Source organism: Siphateles boraxobius, unplaced genomic scaffold (assembly GCF_051911475.1).
Source record: "Siphateles boraxobius isolate OS27281-9 unplaced genomic scaffold, OSU_SipBor_1 7, whole genome shotgun sequence".
NCBI lineage: Eukaryota > Metazoa > Chordata > Actinopteri > Cypriniformes > Leuciscidae > Siphateles > Siphateles boraxobius.
In genome coordinates this window covers 28,000,007-28,023,294 of record NW_027509197.1, presented here as the reverse complement: position 1 = coordinate 28,023,294, position 23,288 = coordinate 28,000,007, and the positions used below count along the sequence as shown (strand labels likewise).

Genomic DNA, 23,288 nt, shown 5'->3' with positions numbered 1-23,288 from the left:
CGTCTCGCGCTCGCGCCATCCACTCAAAACGTACCGTTAGCCTACTACTCTTTGGCCGGCGCGCAAGCCCAAACAAGTACGTGCGGCGTGCCTGTTGTTTTGTTTCCGGTCTAGCTATCCGGTGTGATGTTGTTTGCTAGGCCAAAAAGAGCGTTAATCTCGCGATAAAAAAATTGACGCAGTTAAAATGTGTTTGCGTTAACGCCGTTAATAACGCGTTTAACGCACAGCACTAATATATATATATATATATATATATATATATATATCGCTCGTGATAAGTATAGGTCATACTGGATTTGTCATACAATATAAAATTTCCATTAAATTTTTTAAGCATGAAATATGCAGAATAATTGCACTGAAATTATTATTTTTATATGTATATTAATTAATATTTTTGTGAGAAGAAAACAAGGATAACAAAAACCAAACCTTTTCTGCAACGGATGTGAAAGTTTCTTTATGGAACTGCAGATGTCAATGAAGATTCTTTTTTTTTAAAGAAGAGTGTAATTTCATAAATAAACAGTCACGACTTGGAAAACGATGCATTATGTTCGGTGGGATTAACATTCTTATCTGCATATTCTTTTTGTATCACTTAACTTAACTAATACTTTCATTCACAAATGATGTATTGAATGTCTCACAAACCATCAGCTCATTATCATTACTTCTCCAAGTTTTCTGGCCCTCATTTAAGGCCAATCACCAGCTCAGTGGCTCAGAGATGGTGTCAGTGACGTCGCGCCCATGTTTCTGCTCAGTTAACACATGCTAGGATCAATGAATAGACAGTGAATGAGGCTGTAAGAAGAAGCTTTCGGTTGCAGATGCTCAAAGCAGGATTGCTAATGGCTTATTGATGAATGTGTCTCCTCTTCAGTCTCAGCTCTCTGCCTCTGTCTCTGAGCATATAGGCCGTTAGGACACGGGGACGCTGACGTCTGACATGCCGAGAATGAGTTCAGCACCTGACAAGCAATGGTGTGAAACGATGCAACATGAGTTAAGAGGGAAGCTCGCAAACCAACTCAAATACAAAGAATCAAATGTCAAGAATCAGTAATGTTAATGTATTTGTGGAGAGAAATACATTGTTTGGCTTTCATATATGTGAAAAACAGATTAAAGACATATCCAATGAGTTAAGGTAACTCAAACCATTTGAGAAAACCGGTTGCCTTAATAGGGGAGAGTAGGGCACAACCTAACGCGGGGTTGGTTGCAACACACTTGTTTTAAATACTTCCACACATGCTAGCATGATGAAAAATGGTGTATTTATTAGTTGTCATATCAACACTTTATAGAGAAAAAAATGCACCAAAATTCAGAAATCTTTGGAAGATATCACTGAAAATGTATTTAAACAGCAAAAGTAAATGTTAAATTGTCATCTCTATTTTTTGTGTTTATTTAAAATTAGACAAATCTGCTATTACTTGAATCTCCAATCTGTTATTTAACAGTTGAGATAGTTCTTCAATGGTTCGCTAACTACCGGAAGACACTATCTGGGTTTAAATCCCAGTTCTGCAGATGGGGAACGTTATAACACTGCGTTACAGTGTGCCTCTATTAAAACTAGTTATTCAATTCTATACTTTTATTAATTATATTGTTAAACCATGAGGGAAAAAAAAGGTAAATAAAGACTGAGAATCAGTGTTCAGAAATTATTAATTATGATTATGGATTGAACTGTGCTATATAGCTGTGTTTTATGGTGTGTTTGTTGTCAAACTCAAAAAATGTGGTTATTTTTAATTATTAAAAAATGCCATTATTTTTTATGAAATTTAATTGAGAAGATATTTTAGTTTATTTTTTTATTGTATTTTTTTTTATTAGATCAGATAAAATTTTAATCTGTCATTTGTTCATGTTACAATGCACCCCTCATATGTAACAATGTATGGGGCATGTTGTCCATTTCACTTCCATTTTTCTGGGTAAATCAAGAAAAAAGTATAAACGAATTAATGAAATTAATGAAACAAAACCACATATTTGTACTAGACGTGTGAAATTAATTAATTAATAAATTAATTCGGGAAAAGTAAATACTCTGAACCCTAAGTATAGGTTTACACAATTTGAGAAAGTCTAAAAGCGTTAGGTTGTGCGCCGCTCTACATTTAAAGCTCCAGTAGGTAGCTTTTGTAAAAACAAATATTTGTTAAAACTCTCATTATGTCCTGAAAGTACAATATGAGACAGATAATCTGTGAAAAAAATCAGGCTCCTCTGGCTGCTCCCTGTGGTCCTACTGCCATTTGCAGAAATACACCGCGCCCGGTCAGAAACAACCAATCAGAGCCAGGAGGAATGACTTAGCAGTGTCAATCACGCTCGTGTACGCGCTGATCACCCCTCTCTTGCACAGCCCGAGCACGTACCGTCGTTCGTGACTCTCCTGTTCAAACTCGTTCATCCAAATGAACAAATCTTTTTTCGAGTCATTTCGTTCGTTGAATGAACGAAATGACTCGAAAAAAGATTTGTTCAGCTGCGCTGAAACTGTCATTTGGTCCTCGAAACGTTTGTGTCCTATTGAAGTCCATTATATGGAGAAAAAGCCTGGAATGTTTTCATCAAAAAACTTAATTTCTTTTCGACTGAAGAAAGAAAGACATGGACATCTTGGATGACATGGGGGTGAGTAAACTATCAGCAAAAGTTTTTTTTTAAAGTGAACTAATCCTTTAACGTTATCTTAGTAGCTATAACTTATAGAAAGAGTGCAACCTTATAAAGTTACATGTATTGCAAAATACATAATGATTTGAGGACCAAGTTTGTAGTCAAAGTATGGGCAGGCCATACTCAATGTAAAGCATATTGTTGATATTTCGTCCCTATTAGTGAATGTTCCATAACTGTTTATAATCAGCCGTCATCGGTGGTCCTGCTTACTAGCCTGCGCATTCACGGCAGGCTCCGCTGTGGGGGAGGAGCTGTGGAGGGAGGGCTGTAGCGCAGCAGAGAGCAAGGGGGTTGGACCTGTAAGTTGTGCTTGTTCAAATTTTCAGGCTAAGTCAACATTTTCTCAAAACTCCCTACTGCAGCTTTAAGTTTAAAAACTATTTATGAGTTATGTGAACTTATTTCATTTGAGTCCACATAATATTAAATTAAACTATAATTCCACTTAAATATTTAGTGTAGCTGAAACTTAATTCAATTTTATTAGACCATTAAAATATGTATCTTTAAAGGAGTAGTTCACAAATCTTTGTTCGAGTCATTTCGTTCGTTGAATGAACGAAATGACTCGAAAAAAGATTTGTTCATTTTGATGAACGATTTCGAACAGGAGAGTCACGAACGTGCATCACAGAACAGAGCAAGGCGAGCATGTATGCTTATAAAACTTAAACGTTTTTTATTTATTTTTAAAATGACCGATCGTTTCGCAAGATAAGACCCTTATGCATCGTCTGGTGTCGTTTAAAGCCATTTGAAGCTGCACTGAAACTGTCATTTGGACCTTGGACCGTTTGGTACCCCATGAAGTCCATTATATGGAGAAAAATCCTAGAATGTTTTCATCAAAAACCTTAATTTCTTTTCGACTGAAGAAAGAAAGACATGGGCATCTTGGATGACATGGGGGTGAGTAAATTATCAGCAAAAGTTTTTTAAAAAGTGAACTACTTTAAATTCAAAATCGTTTACTCAAATATTTTTCTGTTAACTGCTACAGTAGCTAATAGTACAAGCATACTTGCATGTAAAGTAATTAGCTAAAAGATTATATATGTGCTGAAGTGTGCACTGTCATTGTTAATTAAATAAAGCTACATATTTTAATATTATTATAGGCCTCACTTAAAAGTAATATAAATGCATGAATGCCACTGCACTATAACAAAATGACCAAAGTAAATGGAATTTAGCATTTTTAACATAACATTTGTTAGCAAAGAAAATACACCAAAATGTTTGTAGTTTTAATATAAGTTTCATATAAGTTTTAAATGTTATAATATAATGTTTATGCAATATTAATAATATAATTTTTGGGGTCCGTGTAGCATGCCAACCATAATTATTCTATGTTGTAAAAATGTATTAATGTCTTGTGAAATGACATTCTTATAAAGAGTTTATTTATTTATATTGTTTAATTCTTTCTTTTTTTCAATTTTATTAAACAAAAATTAACCATGTTGTTTTCTAAGTGTGCCCTGAATTTAAATGGTTTTAATCCTCTTAGCAGCCAATAATTCACAGCAAAAGAAAAAGAAAGAAAAAATAATGATACAAAATAAATAATTGTAGTTCTTATTTAATAAATTTAATTTACCTTACCTTTTGTCTGTGACCCTATACCACCAGAACCACTCTTTTAATTAATTTCTTGTAAAAAAAATTAATTGATGATTTATAGTAGGCTACATAATGACTTTGCAACTCTCAGTTCAACATTCCCTCTGCCTTGGCCAAAAGAAACGTGACATAATATTATAGATTGATCCTTCAGGATATTTGAGCTTACATCAACATTTCTGACTTTGTTCCACCTCTAAGTTTTGGCTCATCTCTAGTCCAGGAAGTTTCTATGGCCAGTATTCTGTTTCATGGTTCTTTGCTCCAGCCACACAGATAGAGAAAATGCTCTGAACTGGTCTGTTATACAAAGGAACCTCTTAATCACAGCCTCTCATTTTCTCTGACTCATTAATCCCGTATCTACACTGTCTGTGTGTCTCAGCTTCCTGTTTAAAGCTCCTTTTATATGTGACATGTATGCTGAGCATTTGACTGTGACAAAGTATTCATTCCACTTATATTCATTAATGATGTTATCTGGAGAGTAACAAAGTGTTGTGTCTGTCAGGGGCAGAAGAGCTTGAAATTGAGAGGTTTTCCTCTTCATCGTGGAGCTTTTAATCGTAATAAGCATAATAACTTGATTTGGAAAAACACTGTTGAAACTATTACGCCCAAATAAGCATTTGTCTCTGTCCATTTCCATCAGTCCTTCAGTAAATGAAAGAAGTCATTCAAAATATGTTAATAGATAATTGGAATAATTGTCATTTTTTTTGTCATTCAGAAGCATTAATGTGATATTTCAACGATCTGTGGTTTTTCAAAGATCAACCTTAGTGTGTCCCAATAGGAGCAAACCATGCAGCCATGAATAAGTCACCATTTGAAATTGCTGCTTAATTTGAAGTTCCTGTTTTATAGATTCTGTTTTAGAGAGCCTTGAGATTATAATAGAGTCAAAGCTGAGTCTTATAATTTCAGACTCGGCTACAAACCTTGCAGCCTAGGAACTCTATGAATAAGCCTTTCACTTATCAAAGTGGAAGGTGATTATTTTATTTTTGCCAAACTCTCTTCTTTTACCTTAAAGTATGCACAACTGTGCGATCAGGAAATTGTTCTTAGAAATTCCAGGCATTCCATCTACTTCTTGTATCTGAGACAATAAATACTTACGTGTTGACAATTTTGCTGGACTCCACTAGCTGTACATTATAGACAAGCCTACAAAATCATCATGTGTTGAAATTGATATTTGACAGAATTTGCCCTCAAATTAATTCTGTTCTCTCTAGATTTGTATAGTGCATGTCTCATTGCCACAGCTCTTCTCTGCGTTAATGCAATATCTTTTTTCCATGACAGTGCCTGCATCATCTCCTTAGATAAACAAACATCACTAAGCTGCAGGTAAACAGAACCATAGCCATGCTTTACCTAAACATACACTAAGCCTCTCCTCCAGAATATCATTCACTCTGCAGGGAGTGTGTGTGTGCTATGTCAAGGTGAAATTGAGGTATTTTTAAAGTCGCAGATACTTTTCCTGCCACCAGTTGAGTATGTGTGCTTAATGTTATGAGTAAATAAAAACTGGAGAAAAAAAAAGCAATTATGGAACTTTGCAATTTTGGGGGTTTAGCTTTAGTAACTCCAGTATCATGTTCTGACCCATGCAAAGTTATGGGTCACACCTGTCAACAGGGACCAAAAAAAGGGAGTGTTTGTAGTCACATGCACCGAATGGACCTTAAATGAAGTTTATGTAGCTTGATGTAATGGCCCTATGGAGGTCTTTTGAGGGTTTTAAGTTTCCTGCTTGGAATTAGATAAACAAGCCAGAGAGCCTGGGAAATGGTTTAGTAACCAAAAACTCTCTGAATAAAAGTTGTATATGCCGTATGAATAGTATGGATATATGGAACCTCATACTGCATGTGATACTGTATGATGCAATGCACTGAACTTGATCTTTCATTAGTGTTAACTTTATTTTCCAAGATGTTTACTAATTTCATTCATCAGTCACCTAACATTTCTTCTTCTTCACAAATTGGAATAAAAATGGGAAAATATTTGAGAAAGTCTTAAAGATCCCCTTGAGCTTTATTGGAAACAAAACATCTGACTTTTTGTCCAAAGGAGTTGACCATCGACCAATGTCACAAATATTCTTATTTGATAAGTAATCTAGAAAGCTAAAATAGGCATATTTGATTTAAACTATTTTACATCATGCCCTTTATTTTTTGTAGCCTAATTCTTTTTTTCAAAATCATAAAACGAATAATTTCGGGGTTAAATGGGACCACAGCTCCGAATTTAATGTGGTTTTAGACTTCAGGACTCCACTATTTCTGTGAGGCTGCTGAATAATCAATACGTATGACTGATCTGATGATGGACATTGGTTTGTACCTGCCGCGATGCACTGCTGCTGGTAGGTTGGGCTGGTTCGGCGCATTTGAAAAAAGTACTGCATTGAGGCACAGCTGCTTAGAGCTCCTCAACAGATCCCGTCTGTGGCAGACAGTGAGCGAGTGAGTAGTGAGCGAGCTCGTGCGCGCCAGCGACTGACACGCGCGGAGAGGGAGAACCAGCGTCCAGCGTCCGTACAACTCACTTCGAGCACTGGCCGCTGTCCATCAGGACCTGCTGAAAATGATTCGGACCGTCCTCTGTTTCCTCGGATTGCTCATCGGTGGCAGCCAAGGTATGGACGCATGATTGTGAGGATGAAAATGAGAAGTGTGAGAAAATAGACTTGCTTTCGGGCATGCATTTCGCTGAAGGGGTCTATCTGAATGAGGGGGACGTAGCTACGAGGAGTGGGGCGGATTTGTTGTGCGCTGCTTTGCAGTTTGGGCACGTCCCTTTGGAGAAAACATTTCTTTTGACAGAATAAGCTTACATTTTATTAACAATGCAAAGGCTCTCTGTTTGCACTTGTTATAATAGACTCATGTGGGGCTTGAGAATTCTTGCAGACGGTTCTCGAGGTGGTCTGGTGGAGGTCTAGCGTTTGCTAGATTCAGATATTGGGTATGGGTTGCATTTGATCGTAATCTCAGACAAAAAGTTACTTTTTACAATTACGCATGACATGTTTTGTTTACTTCTTTTACATAAAAAAATACTAAATATCTATAATATAAATAGCCTATATAGAAGTACATGAGAGGGTGAGTATACATAGGTTACATATATAAATAAATAAATATATATATTTTTATTATTTGTATGTTATTAATATTAATAATTTCATTAAAAAAAAATAATAATTTCAGTGCATGTTGAGCAGGGTTATTTTCTTGAGATAACCAGAATAAAGGTTGCATTTTTGGGTGGAGGCGCGTTGTGCATGTGTTAGTATGTTAATAACAAACACACGTCATATAGTTCATAGCTCCAGTGACTCAAGTGCGTCTTTGAAACTGACCACTGCCAAAGTCTTGTGAAGTGTGTATATATTTTAGAGGATGGTACTTCTCACGGGACGGCAGGTGGGGGTAGAGCGCTACATATTAACCCATTTAGAAAAGCGCGACCACCAGCAACAAGCACTGTGTAGATGTGTTCCAGAACATAAATGGAATGCATCTAGTGGGAAATCGTTGGATGGAAGACCGTTCCTCATCTGAATGACGGTTAGTCTTTATCCAACTTAAGAGACCAAGCTTTTGTTTACACAGTGCAGCTTTACATAGCGAGGATAGTTGACATGCTAGCCAAAAGATACACAATAAAACTACTTTAATTCCACGTTTTGGCTAGCCTGGGCGCACGGGTGTTGAAATACAGATCCAACTTAACCTAAAGTGAACGCTTTTTGCTTTAAGTGGAGTTTCGAATATCAACTCGAACTCTATTCCACATGAATCAAGAATGGAAGAGTTGTGTCGTTGGGAAGGCGTGGCAATGTGAAACATGTTGTCAAACAAGTCTGTTGTGAATGATGATTTGCAAAAGTTTGATATTGTTTGACATTGTTTTGATATTGGCACCAAGTACAAAGGATCGTGTTGACAACAAGTTAATCAACCACTTTTAAAATCAATTTGTTATGTAGGCTACTATGCATACGCAAGTAATTGAAGTAAAAAAAAAGAAGTTAATTATAAAATATAACCAAAATGAAAGAGAACTGAATTCTGCGACGAGAAGTTGTAAGCAGAATTTTTTGTTTTTGCTAGACATGGTGGTGGTTAGTTAACAGATCTTTACATTTGAATGAATCTAAAGCCAAAAGTAGCTTTTTATGAATGTGTCGATAAAATAGCAAGTAGACATTTGAATTGAGTCTGTGTTGACTACAAATATGAAGTTGATGTTGCTGACTCGCGCTTATAGAGGAAAATGCACCTTTCATTTGGATTACATAATCAGAAAGTATTTGCTTTCGATTCTGATTCGGTTGTTCAAAAATAGACATTTCAAGCTTTCTATTTATGCCTATTTCTCATGTCTGTGAGGCAAATAGCCTAAACACAGAGTTTTGGTTAATTTGTGACTTGTTCTTCTTGCAGTCAACATTCTTAATTATTCACACAAACTGAAGGAACAACATGACTCCTTGAGTTTTTCAGCAATTCAAACAAAATGATTTGTTCATTCATTGATTTCGTTCAAGAACAGTTGCTGAATACGGAACCGCATACTTACTATTGGTGCCATAGAAGGATATAATTAAAATTGGAGTAGTATGCGGTTCCAAATTCAACACAGAGCGAGATGTTCGTTTAGCAACTCCAACCAATGCCATGCTCATTCATGGGATGCACTAAAATGCTATTTTGCTTGCTCTATATTGATACAATGATTATAAGACTTGTTTCGCTTGTGAACAACTCAGAGTTTTAAATGAACAGTAAATTGAAAGGTTGCAGATTCACACACTGTACTGTGGTTGGTAGTAGTCTTTCCTACTTTACTTTGCTGTGGTATCCAACTCTATTAGGGGCTGGATCACTTGCTGTGCTCTTACTGGTAGTCGCCGGATCTGTTGTTTCTCATTTTTGTAAATTGACTCTTGCACGCGTGTTAATCTCTTTGAAAATGAATAACCTTTGGTTACTATGTCCCTGCAAATTGCTGTCAGTGTGAACAGCCCTTGACTGATTCAGTGACTCATTCATGATGCAAAAAGACACTGAACTTGTCTCCACCAACCTGCAGAAAGGGACACTGAATGAATCCTTTGGGAAACTAATTCCAAAAATTGTAATCACAGACGTTAATTAAAATACCCACTGTTAGATTTAAAGTAGTGAACATTTTTTTTGCCTCGAGCTAGGTTGTTTCGGATATTTATATACTTTATTTATTAAGAATTTTACTAAGAATACATTGGGAATCTGTACACTAGCTGCTTTTAATATGAGCCAAGCGTTTCACAAGAATTCACACATTATGATGCCATTCTTCTAGAATAACCATCAGCCCACTTTGTTAATTAGTGCTTCTCTTGTTGTTTTAGGAAGATTTTTGTGACTGACAGTTGCAGTGAACCTTGGCTTGTTCATCAGCTTATCATCAGTGAAATCCCTTGATGATATAGGATTGTTAGATTGAGTGTGTGATGTCAGTTCAATTGTAATTTAGCTTGATGTTCTCATGAATTACATCCCTGCGCAACACCTGCTGCACATCCAGGGCTGTTGCTAAAGCCAGTTTTTTTTGTTTTTTTTTTAACGGATGGCCCTCCACTTCTTGCAGTCTTAAAAAGGCTTGACTGTCTTTTAACTCGCTTTTTTTTCTTTTCAGGATTGTTGGATTGTCTTCAGAGAGGGAGAGCAATTTGCTGTGCTGATATCCATTAGGACTCTAGCTCTTGGCTCTCAGGTCTTTGCTATTGTAGGTTGGCTCATAGCAGTGTTTGTGTGTGTGTGTGTGTGTGTGTGTGTGTGTGTGTGTGTGTGTGTGTGTGTGTGTGTGTGTGTGTGTGTGTGTGTGTGTGTGTGTGTGTGTGTGTTTGTGTGTGTGTGTGTGTGTGTGTGTTTGTGTGTGTGTGTGTTTGTGTGTGTGTGGCTTCATTGAAGCTCCCGGTGATAAATTGTGTGGCGTGCTGGTCTCAGTGGGCATAGTCCATCGAGGTGTTAAGTGCTATAATGAAGGGATTCCTCCAAATCTCCCAATGAATGTTAACAGTGGAGCATAATAGATTTTTGCCCTGGAATTATGTGCCGTATTGGTTTGTGAATGTGTAGTGGTTTGATTAGAACGCCATAACATTCTCTCTGAGGATATTTCTGTGGGATGTGGTTGTAAATTAGTGGAATAAAAGTGTGTGTGGGTCAGGATTTGCGAGTACATTTGGTCTCTACAATATAGGCAAGGATAGTAAAACCCGAAATCACCATGGCCATCATTAGACTGTTTTCCTAAGTCTAATAATGTCTTAATGAACGTTTAAAAATGCAGAAAGGATTCTGTGAGTTAGGGGATAGAAAATATCACTAGATAAGCACAAACACAATCAAAGCCAATGTAAGTAAGAAAGGAGCCTTTCAATCACTTAATCATAACGAATCAAGGTGCATCATGTTAAAGTCCCCCTCAATAATTGTATCCCTTAAAACTAATTTTTGATCTCCAAAATTACATATTTAAATGTTTTTCCTTTTCACAAAAGGGGGACCTTAACAAGTTCATGTTACCTTTTCACATGTAAGTGTGACTGTTCACTTCTTCAGAATATTAACATCTCCTCTGTCAATGTCTCACATCATACTTTGGTTTAATTTAAAAATGATAACCCTTAGATTATTTAGACCTTTTTTATATATATAAATATTAAATGTACACAACTGTTCAAATTTTAAAAAAAATAAAATTAATGCGGGGGGGGGGGGGGGGGGGGGTCACTTACAAATGTCACAATATTGGTGTTTTTGCTTTACTTTCGATTAAAAAAATGCATCCTTTGTGAGCATAAGAGGCTTTCATAAATTATTAGTTAAAAATCTTACTAACCCCAAATCACTATATTTCTATGTATAAAGTCAACACCTATTCATTCTTACTGTTTTTTAAAAACATCATCTGGAAATTAGGGCATGCACCAATGTGAAAATTGTTTCCAATACTGAAAATTCTTGATATTTGAAAAATGATCAGATTTATCTGATTCCAATCATATTTCGAGCCAATTCAAAAATGCGAAGTGAAGTGTCTCAGTTGAAGGAAATAATCCATTATTTATCGGCTTTAATATATCAACCACATTTTCTTATCGGTTCTCTGGTTTCATATATCACCAGCTCTGGGGAAACTTGAACAATTCCAGTTTTACTCTCAACCAGTGTTGTGCCTGAACGCGTTCATTGAACGATAGTTCCTGAACTCGTTCATATTTTGGGCGAACGTGAACTGAACGTACTGTATTACTGCCTGATGAACGTTACTGTGAACTCGTTCATTCTGGTAGGGGTGGGCGGAAAATATCGATCCAAATGTGTGTTTTTTTTACCAGTAATTTTATTAATTTAGAACACAATTCAGTGTGTAAAAAAACCTTCTAAGTTGAAAAATATGCGAAATATTGAAATATTGTGTAGGGTAGAACCAGAGAATGTCTAAAAAGGGTAGACGGAGACGGGCTCTGGTAGAACTATTTCTCCTAGTCATATGGATACAAGATGAAAAAAATCAATCCCAGAGAGCGTTCGATGCTAGTGCTTCTGTCACAGTGTGTTTGGGAAACGAAGCCTTGATGACAGAGAAACAATCGAGAGTTATTTCGCAATAAACATATTAAAAGTTTACATGACGGTTAAAAATGTTGACGTCAGTAAGATTTGTTTAATGAAATTAATATTTTTATTCAACAAGGATCGATGCATTAAATTGATCGAATGTGACAGTCAAGGGTTTTACACTAGTTTAAAAAAACTATTTCATATAAATGCTGTTCTTTCAACTTTGTTCATCAAATAATTTTGCATAAAATGTATCATGGTTTCCACAAAAACATGAAACCGTTTTCAACATTGATAATAATAAGAAATGTTTCTTGAGCAGCAAATCAGCATATTAAAATTAATTCTCATCATGAAGGATCATGAAGACTGGAGTAATGATGCTGAAAATTCAGCTTTGATCACAGGAATAAATTACAGAATAGCCTGTTAAATTGTAATAATATTACAGTTTTTACTGTATTTTTGATCAAATAAACGCAGAAGAGAATTAAAAATCTTACAGACCCCAAACTTTTGAACAGTAGGCTAGTGTACTATAGTGCATTTACTATAATCAGGGTAGTTTGGTAAAAGTCACTGATTAATTACAGGCGAGTTGAGAGCACAAATCACAAAATATTTAGTGGTCATGAAAATGTATTCAGATTTAGCATATTAATGATGCATTCACCTCATAAATCATGGCACACTGCTCTAGCACAGGAAAGTGCATGTAAGTTCAAGTGCATACTTTTAAATTTAAAAACTATCGGTTTCGATATCGGCGATACAGGCCCTGTATTTACTTGTTATCGGATCGATACCGAATTTTGCAGTATCGCCCACCTCTACATTCTGGTGTCTGTGAACGGCAGCACTCTCAGTTTAACTTCATTCAATAGGATGCCAGATTTCTATCGAGCCTTCCTGGCGAAAAGCCGGCTAAAACACACCGTAAACAGGCCTTAATATGTAGCGGAAAACACCCAATCTGGCAACACCAGGCAGCCACCAGTGTCGCAACGCCGCATGCGTGATCAAAACAAAAAGCAGCAATGAGGTGTCGTATGATCATTTAAATGAGTTTTATGACAAGGTCGGTGAAGATGGGAAAAATCGTACATTTCTGTGCAAACTTTGCCCGCCGATAAAATAACTGCTATCTTTGGTTCTATATGGGCTACGACAATAATTTTGAAAAAATATAGCTCGCAGCAACATATGGAAAAAAAGAACTATGAATTAGTTCAAAATTAAGTATGAAATATGAACTGAACTAGTTCATTTAAAAATTTGTGAACTGAACTTTGAACTAGTTCATGTAGAAAGTGAACTTTCCCAACACTGCTCTCAACCCTCCTGTGGCTCAGGGGATGAGATAAAAAAAATCCGGCAATTTATCTTTACATTTTTCTAGCCATGTTTTTTTGTGATTTTTACACTGCATAACAGAGCTTGGAGCATGCTATAAAAAGCCTAAAACACTAAGCTGTTCTTATGAGAAAACGCTGGTGTGTGACTTCTCTTGGTGCAGAAATTGATCGTATTATGCGATTAATTGAGTGAGTAGAGTGCCACACATTCTCGTATGGAAATGGAATTGCCCCCCGCGGGGGTTCTATATGAAAATCAATTTAAAAAGTATTAAGAGTCAGCATGCCACTCCATACAATAGAGTGCAATTTTATTGTTAAGGAAATGATGTTCATTTTAATGGGTGTTCTCTCTCGATTGTTCTAGATAGCCAACAGTGCTCCATCCTATTAAAACCTGCCGTTCTTTTATCTCTTGCAACTTTCAAGCATGTTTCTTACAGTTTAAGCATACAACATGGTTGATCTTTTGCTCAACTGTCCACGATACTGTATGCCAGTACGTTTTTTTAGGTTTGAGACTTTGATATAGTCTCTGAAATATTTTATCCATATTGATCTGGTTGGTAGGACAGTGCCTGTTTGAAGGACTTTATGGGCTTGTGGTTAAATATTCCACTATTTTGCTTTGCTCAGTGGTTTCTACAACTGTAACATTGAGTGAGTCTGAATCTGAGACCACCAATGCATTTAAAAAATGTCTTGGTTCTCAGACTGGGACATTTTGGAGATAATTGGTTCTAGTGGTCAGATACAAGAGGAAACAGACTCTGGATAGCTGCAGTCCACCGTTTTTTTTTTCTCTCCCTGGGGCACAGTGGTGGCAGCAAACATCCTCTTCACAAGTGTACACCACATTTAGATTAGACGACAGTGATGAATTGAGACCATAAAAAGTTAGAGAATAAAAAATGAGCATAGACCGTGCAAGGCTGTAAGGCTTAGGTCTCATATATCCATATCCTTAACCACTACGAGAGTGTTTCACTATGTGACAGTTATACCAATTCAAACAACTGGCACTCTGCATCAAACATTTAGAAGGATTATGGCTAAAGACAAGTGTGAGGAGAAAATATTTGTTTTGAAATATGGCGTTGACAATCTTTAATGCTCTTTAGAGTTTGCAATAAATGGAAATAAACCCTATTTTTTAAAAATGTATCTTAATGATCTTATTGTCAAAAATTTTTAAGTTTTTGCTTAACTCATACCTTTTAACCTATTTCATAACTCGAACTTCCGGTGAAATGTCCTTTTTCAATAATCTGACAAAACAGGAGGAAAAAAATCTGTGCACCATTTCTGTTGCATTGTGACATTAAGACAACACATATTAATTGCTTAATTTTCCTTAGGAGATAATAGATAACATTTGTACTTTGAGACTTTATCAGACCATTGTGGGGTAAAACTGGTTTTACTGTTTAAAAAATTAACAGGTTTTATGTTTTTTTTTGTGACTAATGAAATTCACAAACTGATTATGTAAATTGATAGACATTGAAATACATTTGGGGAGTTGAGAGGTGTGACGTGAATATGCTATTCTAATTCTTTTAATGCTAATTCAAAGCTTTTATGAGTTCATGTTATTTAAGAGACTACATGGAACATTTTGCACTTTAAAAAAAATAATTTCTCTTAACACAGGACCCAGTGAAGGCAAAAGATGTTGGAAATAGTGAAAAACTCAAAAGAAATGTCTTTGTGCTGTATTCTTCTCTAGCGTTTTGTGCAGACATTTAAACCTATTTTTAAAAAAATATGTATTAAACAAACCTGGCCTCCGACCATGTCTGCTTTGAACCTGTAGTGTTATGATTCATTTTCTGCAATAGAATAGCATTGTGGTAAGTGTATTCAGCAATCAGCTTGCATTATCCCCCTGAAACGCAAAAGCACTGCTTAACCTTTTTAAGAGGTACCAGTCTATCTCAACAACGAGTGAATGATAGAGGGAGAAAGACCAGCAGAACTGAATGAAAAGAATGTGTGAGTTATGAAAATATGTCTCCTGAAATGTTGTACAATGAACTTCAGCTAGCTTGGGACTCTGCTCTGGGCTGCTTTGGTTTATGCCTCCAAACAATGGCAATAATGAGGACCGTTGGGAGGATTTTCAACCGCTCCCATATCAACCTGAAAAACCACCATTAATGCTAAACCTAATATTGCCTGGGTTGCTGCGAATGATGAAAAGGTATTGTTGGCGAAGCTTGACTCAATCACACTCTATAGGATACTTCATATAAAAAAAATAAATGTTTCCCCGAAGTCATTGTGATATGGAATATGTTTAGCTTCAAATAGAGATATGCAGAGGACATTATCAATGCTATTTTATCCCTATGCGCTGTCAAACTCTCTATGTAATTATAACCAGAGTCAGGTCTGTGAGCGCATTTAGTGATAATGCAGTTTGACATTGGAAAGTGACCTCTAAACATATTTGCATGGCCCTGAATTTCAGAACTGTATAGATATGCGAGACGAACATCGATAGCTGCTTTTAAGGAGTAAATATGATATGTATTTCCTGAGAGAAGTAAATGAATGATTAAAGCTCTGTTTGGCCCTGCTGCCACAGTACAACCGAAGAACATTTCATCACTGTGATGAAAGCTTTCATGGCCAGCCATTGTCTGTGCAGTGCCGCACACGGAGGATCATTATTTAAAGCACAGATAAGTCATATCATGTGACAGTTGTTGCATTAATGATTAATGTACCTATGGGTCGTCTGTGAGAATAGGGCTGCCTTTTGTAATGTTGGATGTGTTTCTGAATGCGTTACGGAGAGCTTGACGATTTTTATCTGATTTGTTTTTTTTTTATTTTGGCAGGAGCTTTGATTTTCACTGTCTTTTCACTTTTGTACTACGGTGCTACTTTAATAACTTTTCGTAATCGTTTTCACACTTTTTTTTTTTCAATGTGATGTGTGTAAGTGGTAAACTTGTGATATGGAATCATTGTATTGATTATGAATATTTGCCTGCAGCGTCTTTGTTCAAGATACACACGGTTTGGTACGTTTGCTACACAGCGCGATTGGCTGATGTAAGCATAGGTGTCATTTGCTACAGTCGATTTTGTTCCTGTCAAGTCAAGTCAAATTTATTTGTGTAGTGCTTTTCTCAATACACATCATTTTATAGTAGCTTTACCGAAAGTCATACTGTTATGACTAATGCCTAATTCTTTAACATTGAGCAAGTTTTAGTGCTGGGCAAAATGGCTATAAATGGTATAATTGCGATGGTATATACTGTGTGTATGTATGTGTATATATATATATATATATATATATATATATATATATATATATATATATATATATATATACTGTATAAAATAGTATATATTATCCTCCAGATTTAGATCTAGCTATATTGTATATCAGCGCCGCAGGTACATGCCTGAACGTTTGAATGCAATGAAGATGAATAGTATTAGATTAATTAATAATTATTTTAATATTAGGTTTTGTTCTTAGGTAACCAGTTACATAATACCTTTTGAAAACTACTTTGTCAAAGTCTTTAATCAGCAGTCATTTTGTGTGTGTTTAAAAAGTGGCATTGTTCATGCTGCAATTTTAAGTTTGCCGTATTTTGCTTTAGGTTGTTGTCAGTGGCATTTTATTCATTCACAGCACTCTCAGAAATCACAAGGAAATGCAATAAAATGAGCTCCCGAGCCCTCCCTTTTTTTCACAGCTTTGATTTTGGTTTGTTAAAGCGTGTGGGTGTGTGTGGGTATTTTTTTTATTGATTGATTGAGAAGATTATGCCTGAATTTGGACTGGTTATTGTACTTATTGAAATTTCCCGATTCACTTTGTTTCTGATTCACAAGATCTTGATTCAATTATGATTTGATTTTAATATATTTCAGTTTCAAATTTCTATTTTTTCTTATGAAAGTAATTATCTCTCTGCCAATGCTGTAAATCATACAGGGCTGTTATTTGGATTTTAGGAATCACTTTTTCTGATTGTTCTAATGCCGATTAATCGGACTATAGATACTTTTTTACCCAGACCTGGTTGTGGCCACAATCATTTGTATAGAGATAACTTATTTTTATATAGAAAAATTACTTGGTACATTTTTATTAATTCCTAGTTAACTTTTCAGTTTTAGCAGTTTGCCATGTTTATTGGTAAAATAATCATGTTAGAAGAATTGAGCAAATGCAACTCTGATCTTTCTGATATTTTAATGACAAGTCAGTGAGATACGTCTTATCAGGGAAGGGAAAGTCTCATCATTAACAATGGATCTGGACAGACCTGGTTCATTACAGGTTGTGTAAAGAGTAAGAGGTATCTGATGGCAGTTTTTTCCCCCTCTCTCTCCATTCTCTCTTGCTTTTCCCTTCTCTTTATCTCCTCGAGTGCAAATGCCTCAACTGAATCAATGCCTGTAGATCCCTCTTTAATTAAATCTACAAAGTGGGCAACAAAATTATATTTGCTTTCTATAATGTAGGGGCATCTCAAAGATCCAGCCCTACACAACTGTGTGGCTGTGACATGCCATACTGGGTGGAAAACTAGTGTTGTTTTCACATTGCCAAGCCTGATGGCTCAATTCAAAGTCAGCTGCAGTAAGTGATTTATGGCTTGGTTTTAATCAGCCTGCTGAAAATGCAATTAGAAAGGGTTCCCACCGTGTGCAAATGAGACGTCCCAAAGCCACTCGGGGACACGCTGTTAATTAGCCGGGTAGGGTACCTGTTAGTGCTCTGTGCTGGCCAGCACAGAGAAAAAGTGAAGGATCATGTGGCCACAGGGAATGAGGGAAGTGGTTACCCGAGTGAGTGAGAGTGTGGCAAGGAAAAGGAACGTGTTAGTGAACTTGGCTGGACCGAAGAGGAAGACGACAGCTCTGGAATAAAGTGGTCGATGTGGAGAGAAAGGCCACCGGTAGGATCGTTGCTTGAGATATCAGTGCTGGAAGATGTGCCATGGCAGAAATAAATTGGAGTACTCGTGATCTTTACGAGCAGGAGGGTGCTTGTTAGTGAGCCACAGGAGGCTTTGCTGTTGTTAGAACGGATCAAAACAGCACCGAAAAGTGGGGAGCGGTGATATGGTGAGATTAGCAGGTGTCAAATGTGCGAGAAAAGGTCTGGTGGAAATTGGAAAGTTGCAGATGGTGAGGTGAATAAGAGTCAGCAGGAGGAAGTGCGAATGAGATTGGCATGGTCCCTGACTATGCCATGAAATGTAAAGTAAAGGTAAAGTAAGGTAGTGTCAACTGGTTTTGCTTTAAAGCTACAATTTACTTTGGATGTCATGCACTATTAAAAATGTAACATGATAATTAGTTTCATGTTATGTCCATTGTTTAAAATTGTGTAGTATTTGGGCTAAATGAGTTAAAAAAATAAAACTTCAAGTAAATTAGCATTATAATGTACATTATAAATAAATAGATATTCATTTTGAGATTTGCAGCACTTAATTTTTTAGTTTGTGTTAAATGACAGTAAAGTATGTAAAACATGGGAAATGAGCATGCACAATTGAATATTCACAATTAAATATATATATTGAGCAACATATTGAACATTTCCATATAAGTATTCAATATGTATAAATTATATATGTATGACTGATGCCTGATAATAAATGGTATATTATGCATCCCTGATATTTATTAACCAATAATTTAGAATTTAAAACATGTCGTTGCAAAAAAAAAAACTTGTTTATCCTTCTTGCATAGAATGTGATTGTCCATGTCGACATCTGCCTAATTTGGCTATAGCTTCAACCAAGTGACATATGAAAATACCACAGAGTTTGAATAGATGCGTTGCTTTTGATGTCAACGACTAAATTTATGGGAAGCATTATCCCCTCTCTTTTTGATAATGTTGATAAGCATATATAATCTGCTATCCTAACTATACTTATATATTTGTGTACTTTTTGTACAACCACATTATTTTTTTCTCCTTAAATTACAAATTAGTTGATTCATTTAGTATTGGATGGGTGGATGGATGGATAGATGTATATCTACGTATCACAAATCTGTCTATATACACTGAAAACACCACCCAGCTTATGCTCTGTTTAAGTGGGTGGACACGGGCTACAATCTGAGACACCGCAGGCCTGTGTACATCAGCACTCAGCGTCTGTTTAACAGCTTCTTTCCAGCCACTGTTAGGTTAGTGGTACAGGAATGGTACCCCATTCCATGTTTTTAATCTAGGTGCATTATCATTGTAATAACTTGTGCAGTATTACTTATGTAGAGTTTACAACATGCAATATTATTAATCTTATTATATTATTAATGTACTTATTTAAATTAGAAAGTCTATTTGTGCATAGTTTCTTTTTTTGCACTTTTAAAATGTGTGCTGCTCCTTGCTCTCCCTTAATATATATATATTTTTAAATAAAAGCGGACTACTGTAATGTACCTGTGCAAATGGCAATAAACTTTAAAAAGAAAATGGTAACATCTAAGTTAACTGGTTTTATTTACACCAACAAAACTAAATAGTATGGGTTATTATCAGGTAGAAAAAGCTCTTTAAATAATAATCGCAGGTTGTCACTTTTTGAAGTTTAGATAAATTGCAGTTCAAAATCAAGACTTATAAGAGCTGGGCATACGTATCGTTGTAATCAAATCGAGCAGGGCCCTGAAGACGTGAGCGTATTTTCACTCAATATGTCCAGAGCTTGAATTTGACTTGGGGCATATTGCAGCAGCTCATCATGCTGACACCGACACAACACCACCACACAGCCTCTGGGTTTCACCAGACTGAGCAACTGAACGCCATCAAATCCACATCTGCTCGGTCGCACTCTCTGAGCCTGCTCCCATATGCTATTCCTTTGTGAGTGAGTGTTTGCGTACGCTTGCGTGTTTCTTTACTGCACAACAGAGATGAATCTCCCCTGCTGTTGAAATAGCTGATGGATTTTTCTTGCCTCCCTCTGCTTTCCCTTGTTTGCTTGTTTTCAGAGGTGCAGTCTCCACTCGTGAAACAGATGAGCGAGTAGTTTCTTACAGTAGTGTGAACCAAGTTTTAGGGCTTGCTTAGCTGTAGCTATTTATTTTCAGAAGTGTGTACCTAATTCATGCTTTTGTGTCGGAAACAATGCTGAACACACCATTGAATCTCAAGTACCACTCCTGCTAATTTATTTTTCTGCACATTCTTCATGGCTTTCTCATTTGTAAAAAACGTGATGAGACTGTAATGACATCACTTCTCACAGTCATACAATGATTAGAATCCGACTGTGTGGAGTTGCATTTGAGTACAGATTTGTGTGTGGGTTTGTGCTTGTCAGGTTATGCCTGTATTGCATATATAATTTACTAATAGGACTTAATTTCTTATTTACGCAATAATGCACCCAAATGAAAAGTTATTTTGTCATTTTCTCTCCCCGCCTCATACCATTCAATACAACCTCGTCCATGAAACTGAAATGAAGATATTTCACAGAATGTTACTTGTTGTTTTTTGTTTGTTTTTTGTACAATGAAAGTGAATGGTAAATGTGGGGCTGTCACAATATCATATTTTTCACTACACGCTTATCGTGGCCAAAATAATTTACTACAATGATATATCATGATATCTTTAGAAATCTTGAAAAATAAGAATCCTATCAGTCAAATTCATCTTTGTTTTTCTTTCTTTTTTGCCCAATGAATCACACCATCGCATACAAAAGGGCTAAAATGCAAACAATTCTTAGCTTAGTTAGCACTATTAATGGGTGCTTTTGAAGCACTGATTTGTGAAGCATTGAAACGTTAGCAAATCATTTGGTTTGAACCAGTGGTCAGGAGCACGTTTCAAATTTCCAAATTATGAGGAGAAGGGGGAAGTTACGCATTGCTTGCATGTCATTGCACAGGGGTTAACCCCTAGTTAGTGGTACTTGTTTTGTAGTTATTTTGGAAGCATAGTCAAGGCAGTATTGGTCTACTCTCAGTGATGGTTTATATTAAAATGTTTAGGATGGAGTTGGTACAGAATGCCTGTGAAGTGAGAACTGTTTTCCAGTCCCCATTAGTAAACACTGCTCTATCGCTCTCTCTCCCTATGATCCACTTTGCCTCTGATTAAAGCATTCACTCAAAATCTCAGGGCTCTGGCCTCCAACTGAGATTTCTGTTCATTAATTAAAGCTTTAATGTAATTAATTACCACCCAAATGAGAATTCAGGGCTTGTTTGTTAAAACTGAAATGCGGAAAGATTTCTGGTTGTTTAAAAGCGCTTCAGTTGGAAGCCAATAAAGAGGCTGTTCAAAATCCGATTTCTTTAGAGTACACGCAACAAAACAGTATTCCCTGATGCTTGGTCTGATTGGAATACTGTTGAATAGTATATATTCATCATACGACTATGTAAAATGTTTGTTGCCAAGCTGTGAATTATCCATCTTATTTTTCTTGTCATACTGTTATCAACAATATTGGAACATTTGATGGTGATCGCAAGAGGTTTAAACAATACAACCTGGTCAGTGCCATGGGTTCAGACATCTCAGACTGTTTTGTAGTTTAGTTAGTTCAGGTTTTGTGTGGATTAAATAGACGTGTGTGAGAGGAGGGGTTGGTGAGGTTTCTTTCATTATTGCCAGCATGGAAACAAATGTGATGCTGCTGTGATTTCATCAGAGTACTTTTCATTCGGTCTTCGTGATCGTGTCACCAGCTGCCATCACTGCTCTATTGGGTATTTATTCAACACTGCTCGTGCAAATAGGTTTGTGCTGCTGTGGAGAGTGAAACAGCAAAGACAGGTGGGATTGCATCAGAACATCAGAGATGTTCACACCGGTCAATAAAGATAATGATGTGACTTTTGTTTTTGTAATCACACTCTCAGAAATTACATAAAAATTTGGATTTAGATTGTTTTGGCCAATATATTGGTTATTGGCTTTCAAATATAAATAATTATCAGCTATCGGTATCGGTCAAAATTTTCATATCTGTGCATCCCTACTTAAGATGCGATCACATTTACCATTGCTTGTCAAATTTTCTTGGGGGAAATCTAGTAATTGCAATAGAAATCCACACGATTGGGAATTCCAAAACATTTCCCCACACATATTTTGCAACAGGGTCAAGGTAGTCACACAGACTTGCCGCGCTGCTTGTTTTGAAAGTGACTTCTGTGTGAACTGTGGTTCAAGCATCGCTACACCATTGACACTAGACAATGGACCTTTTTTGCCTGTGAATTTTGGCTGAAATTTTGCTATTGTGACCACACTTTTACAACTGACTGTAAGAATTAAATCAGTGTTGTGCATTTTACAACATGAAGTTAAAGATATGCATTCAGTCAGTAATATTTTATAAATAATAATGAATGAAATTTTATCAGATTTTTTTTGGTATATTGTTTAATATAAAGTATATTTAAATGGATAGTACACCCAAAATGAAAATTCTGTCATAATTTACTCCCCCTCGATTATTCCAATCGAATGAATTTCTTTCTTCTGCTGAACACAACAGAAGATTTAGAAGAATATAGGTAACTAATAGGGGGGGAAAATACAATGGAAGTCAATGGGGCCCATCAACTATTTGATTACAGACATTCAAAATATCTTCTTTTGTGTTCAGGAGTAACCTTTAAGGCCAATTATTGGAGTGCATTTATTCCTCTTTTAAAAGACAGAAAAGTCTGTGTAAAAAAAAAAACAATCTATTAATGTAATTGCTCCTATTTTTTTTCCAAGAACTAAAATTGTTAATGGAACTATGATTATTAAAAGTAATTTTTCCATACCTGTTCATTTTTAATAACAATTAAATAGACTTTTGACGACCAGTGGTTCAAAGAGTGTTGAACATGCACAACACTGAAAGTTTTCTGACTTTTTATGATTTATTATAGCTCCTGATCTGCTTAATTCGTTCTACTGTGCCAGAGC

At 36.1% G+C, this 23,288-nt stretch overlaps 1 protein-coding gene across 5 annotated transcripts in view; it reads left to right on the top strand.

Moving 5' to 3' along the window:
• The first annotated feature begins 6,795 nt into the window (after window positions 1-6,795).
• Window positions 6,796-23,288, top strand: part of ncam2b (neural cell adhesion molecule 2b) — a 235,687-nt gene continuing 219,194 nt past the window's right edge. Inside the window, exon 1 of one of the 5 annotated variants that reach the window (XM_077217138.1) lies at window positions 6,796-6,997. In XM_077217138.1, coding sequence (XP_077073253.1) covers window positions 6,946-6,997 — 52 coding nt within the window. In that variant the 5' untranslated portion in view covers window positions 6,796-6,945. Of the gene's footprint in view, window positions 6,998-7,834; window positions 7,932-23,288 lie in introns of those variants that run through there. The other 4 variants (XM_077217133.1, XM_077217134.1, XM_077217135.1 and 1 more) reach the window with 4 other exon arrangements.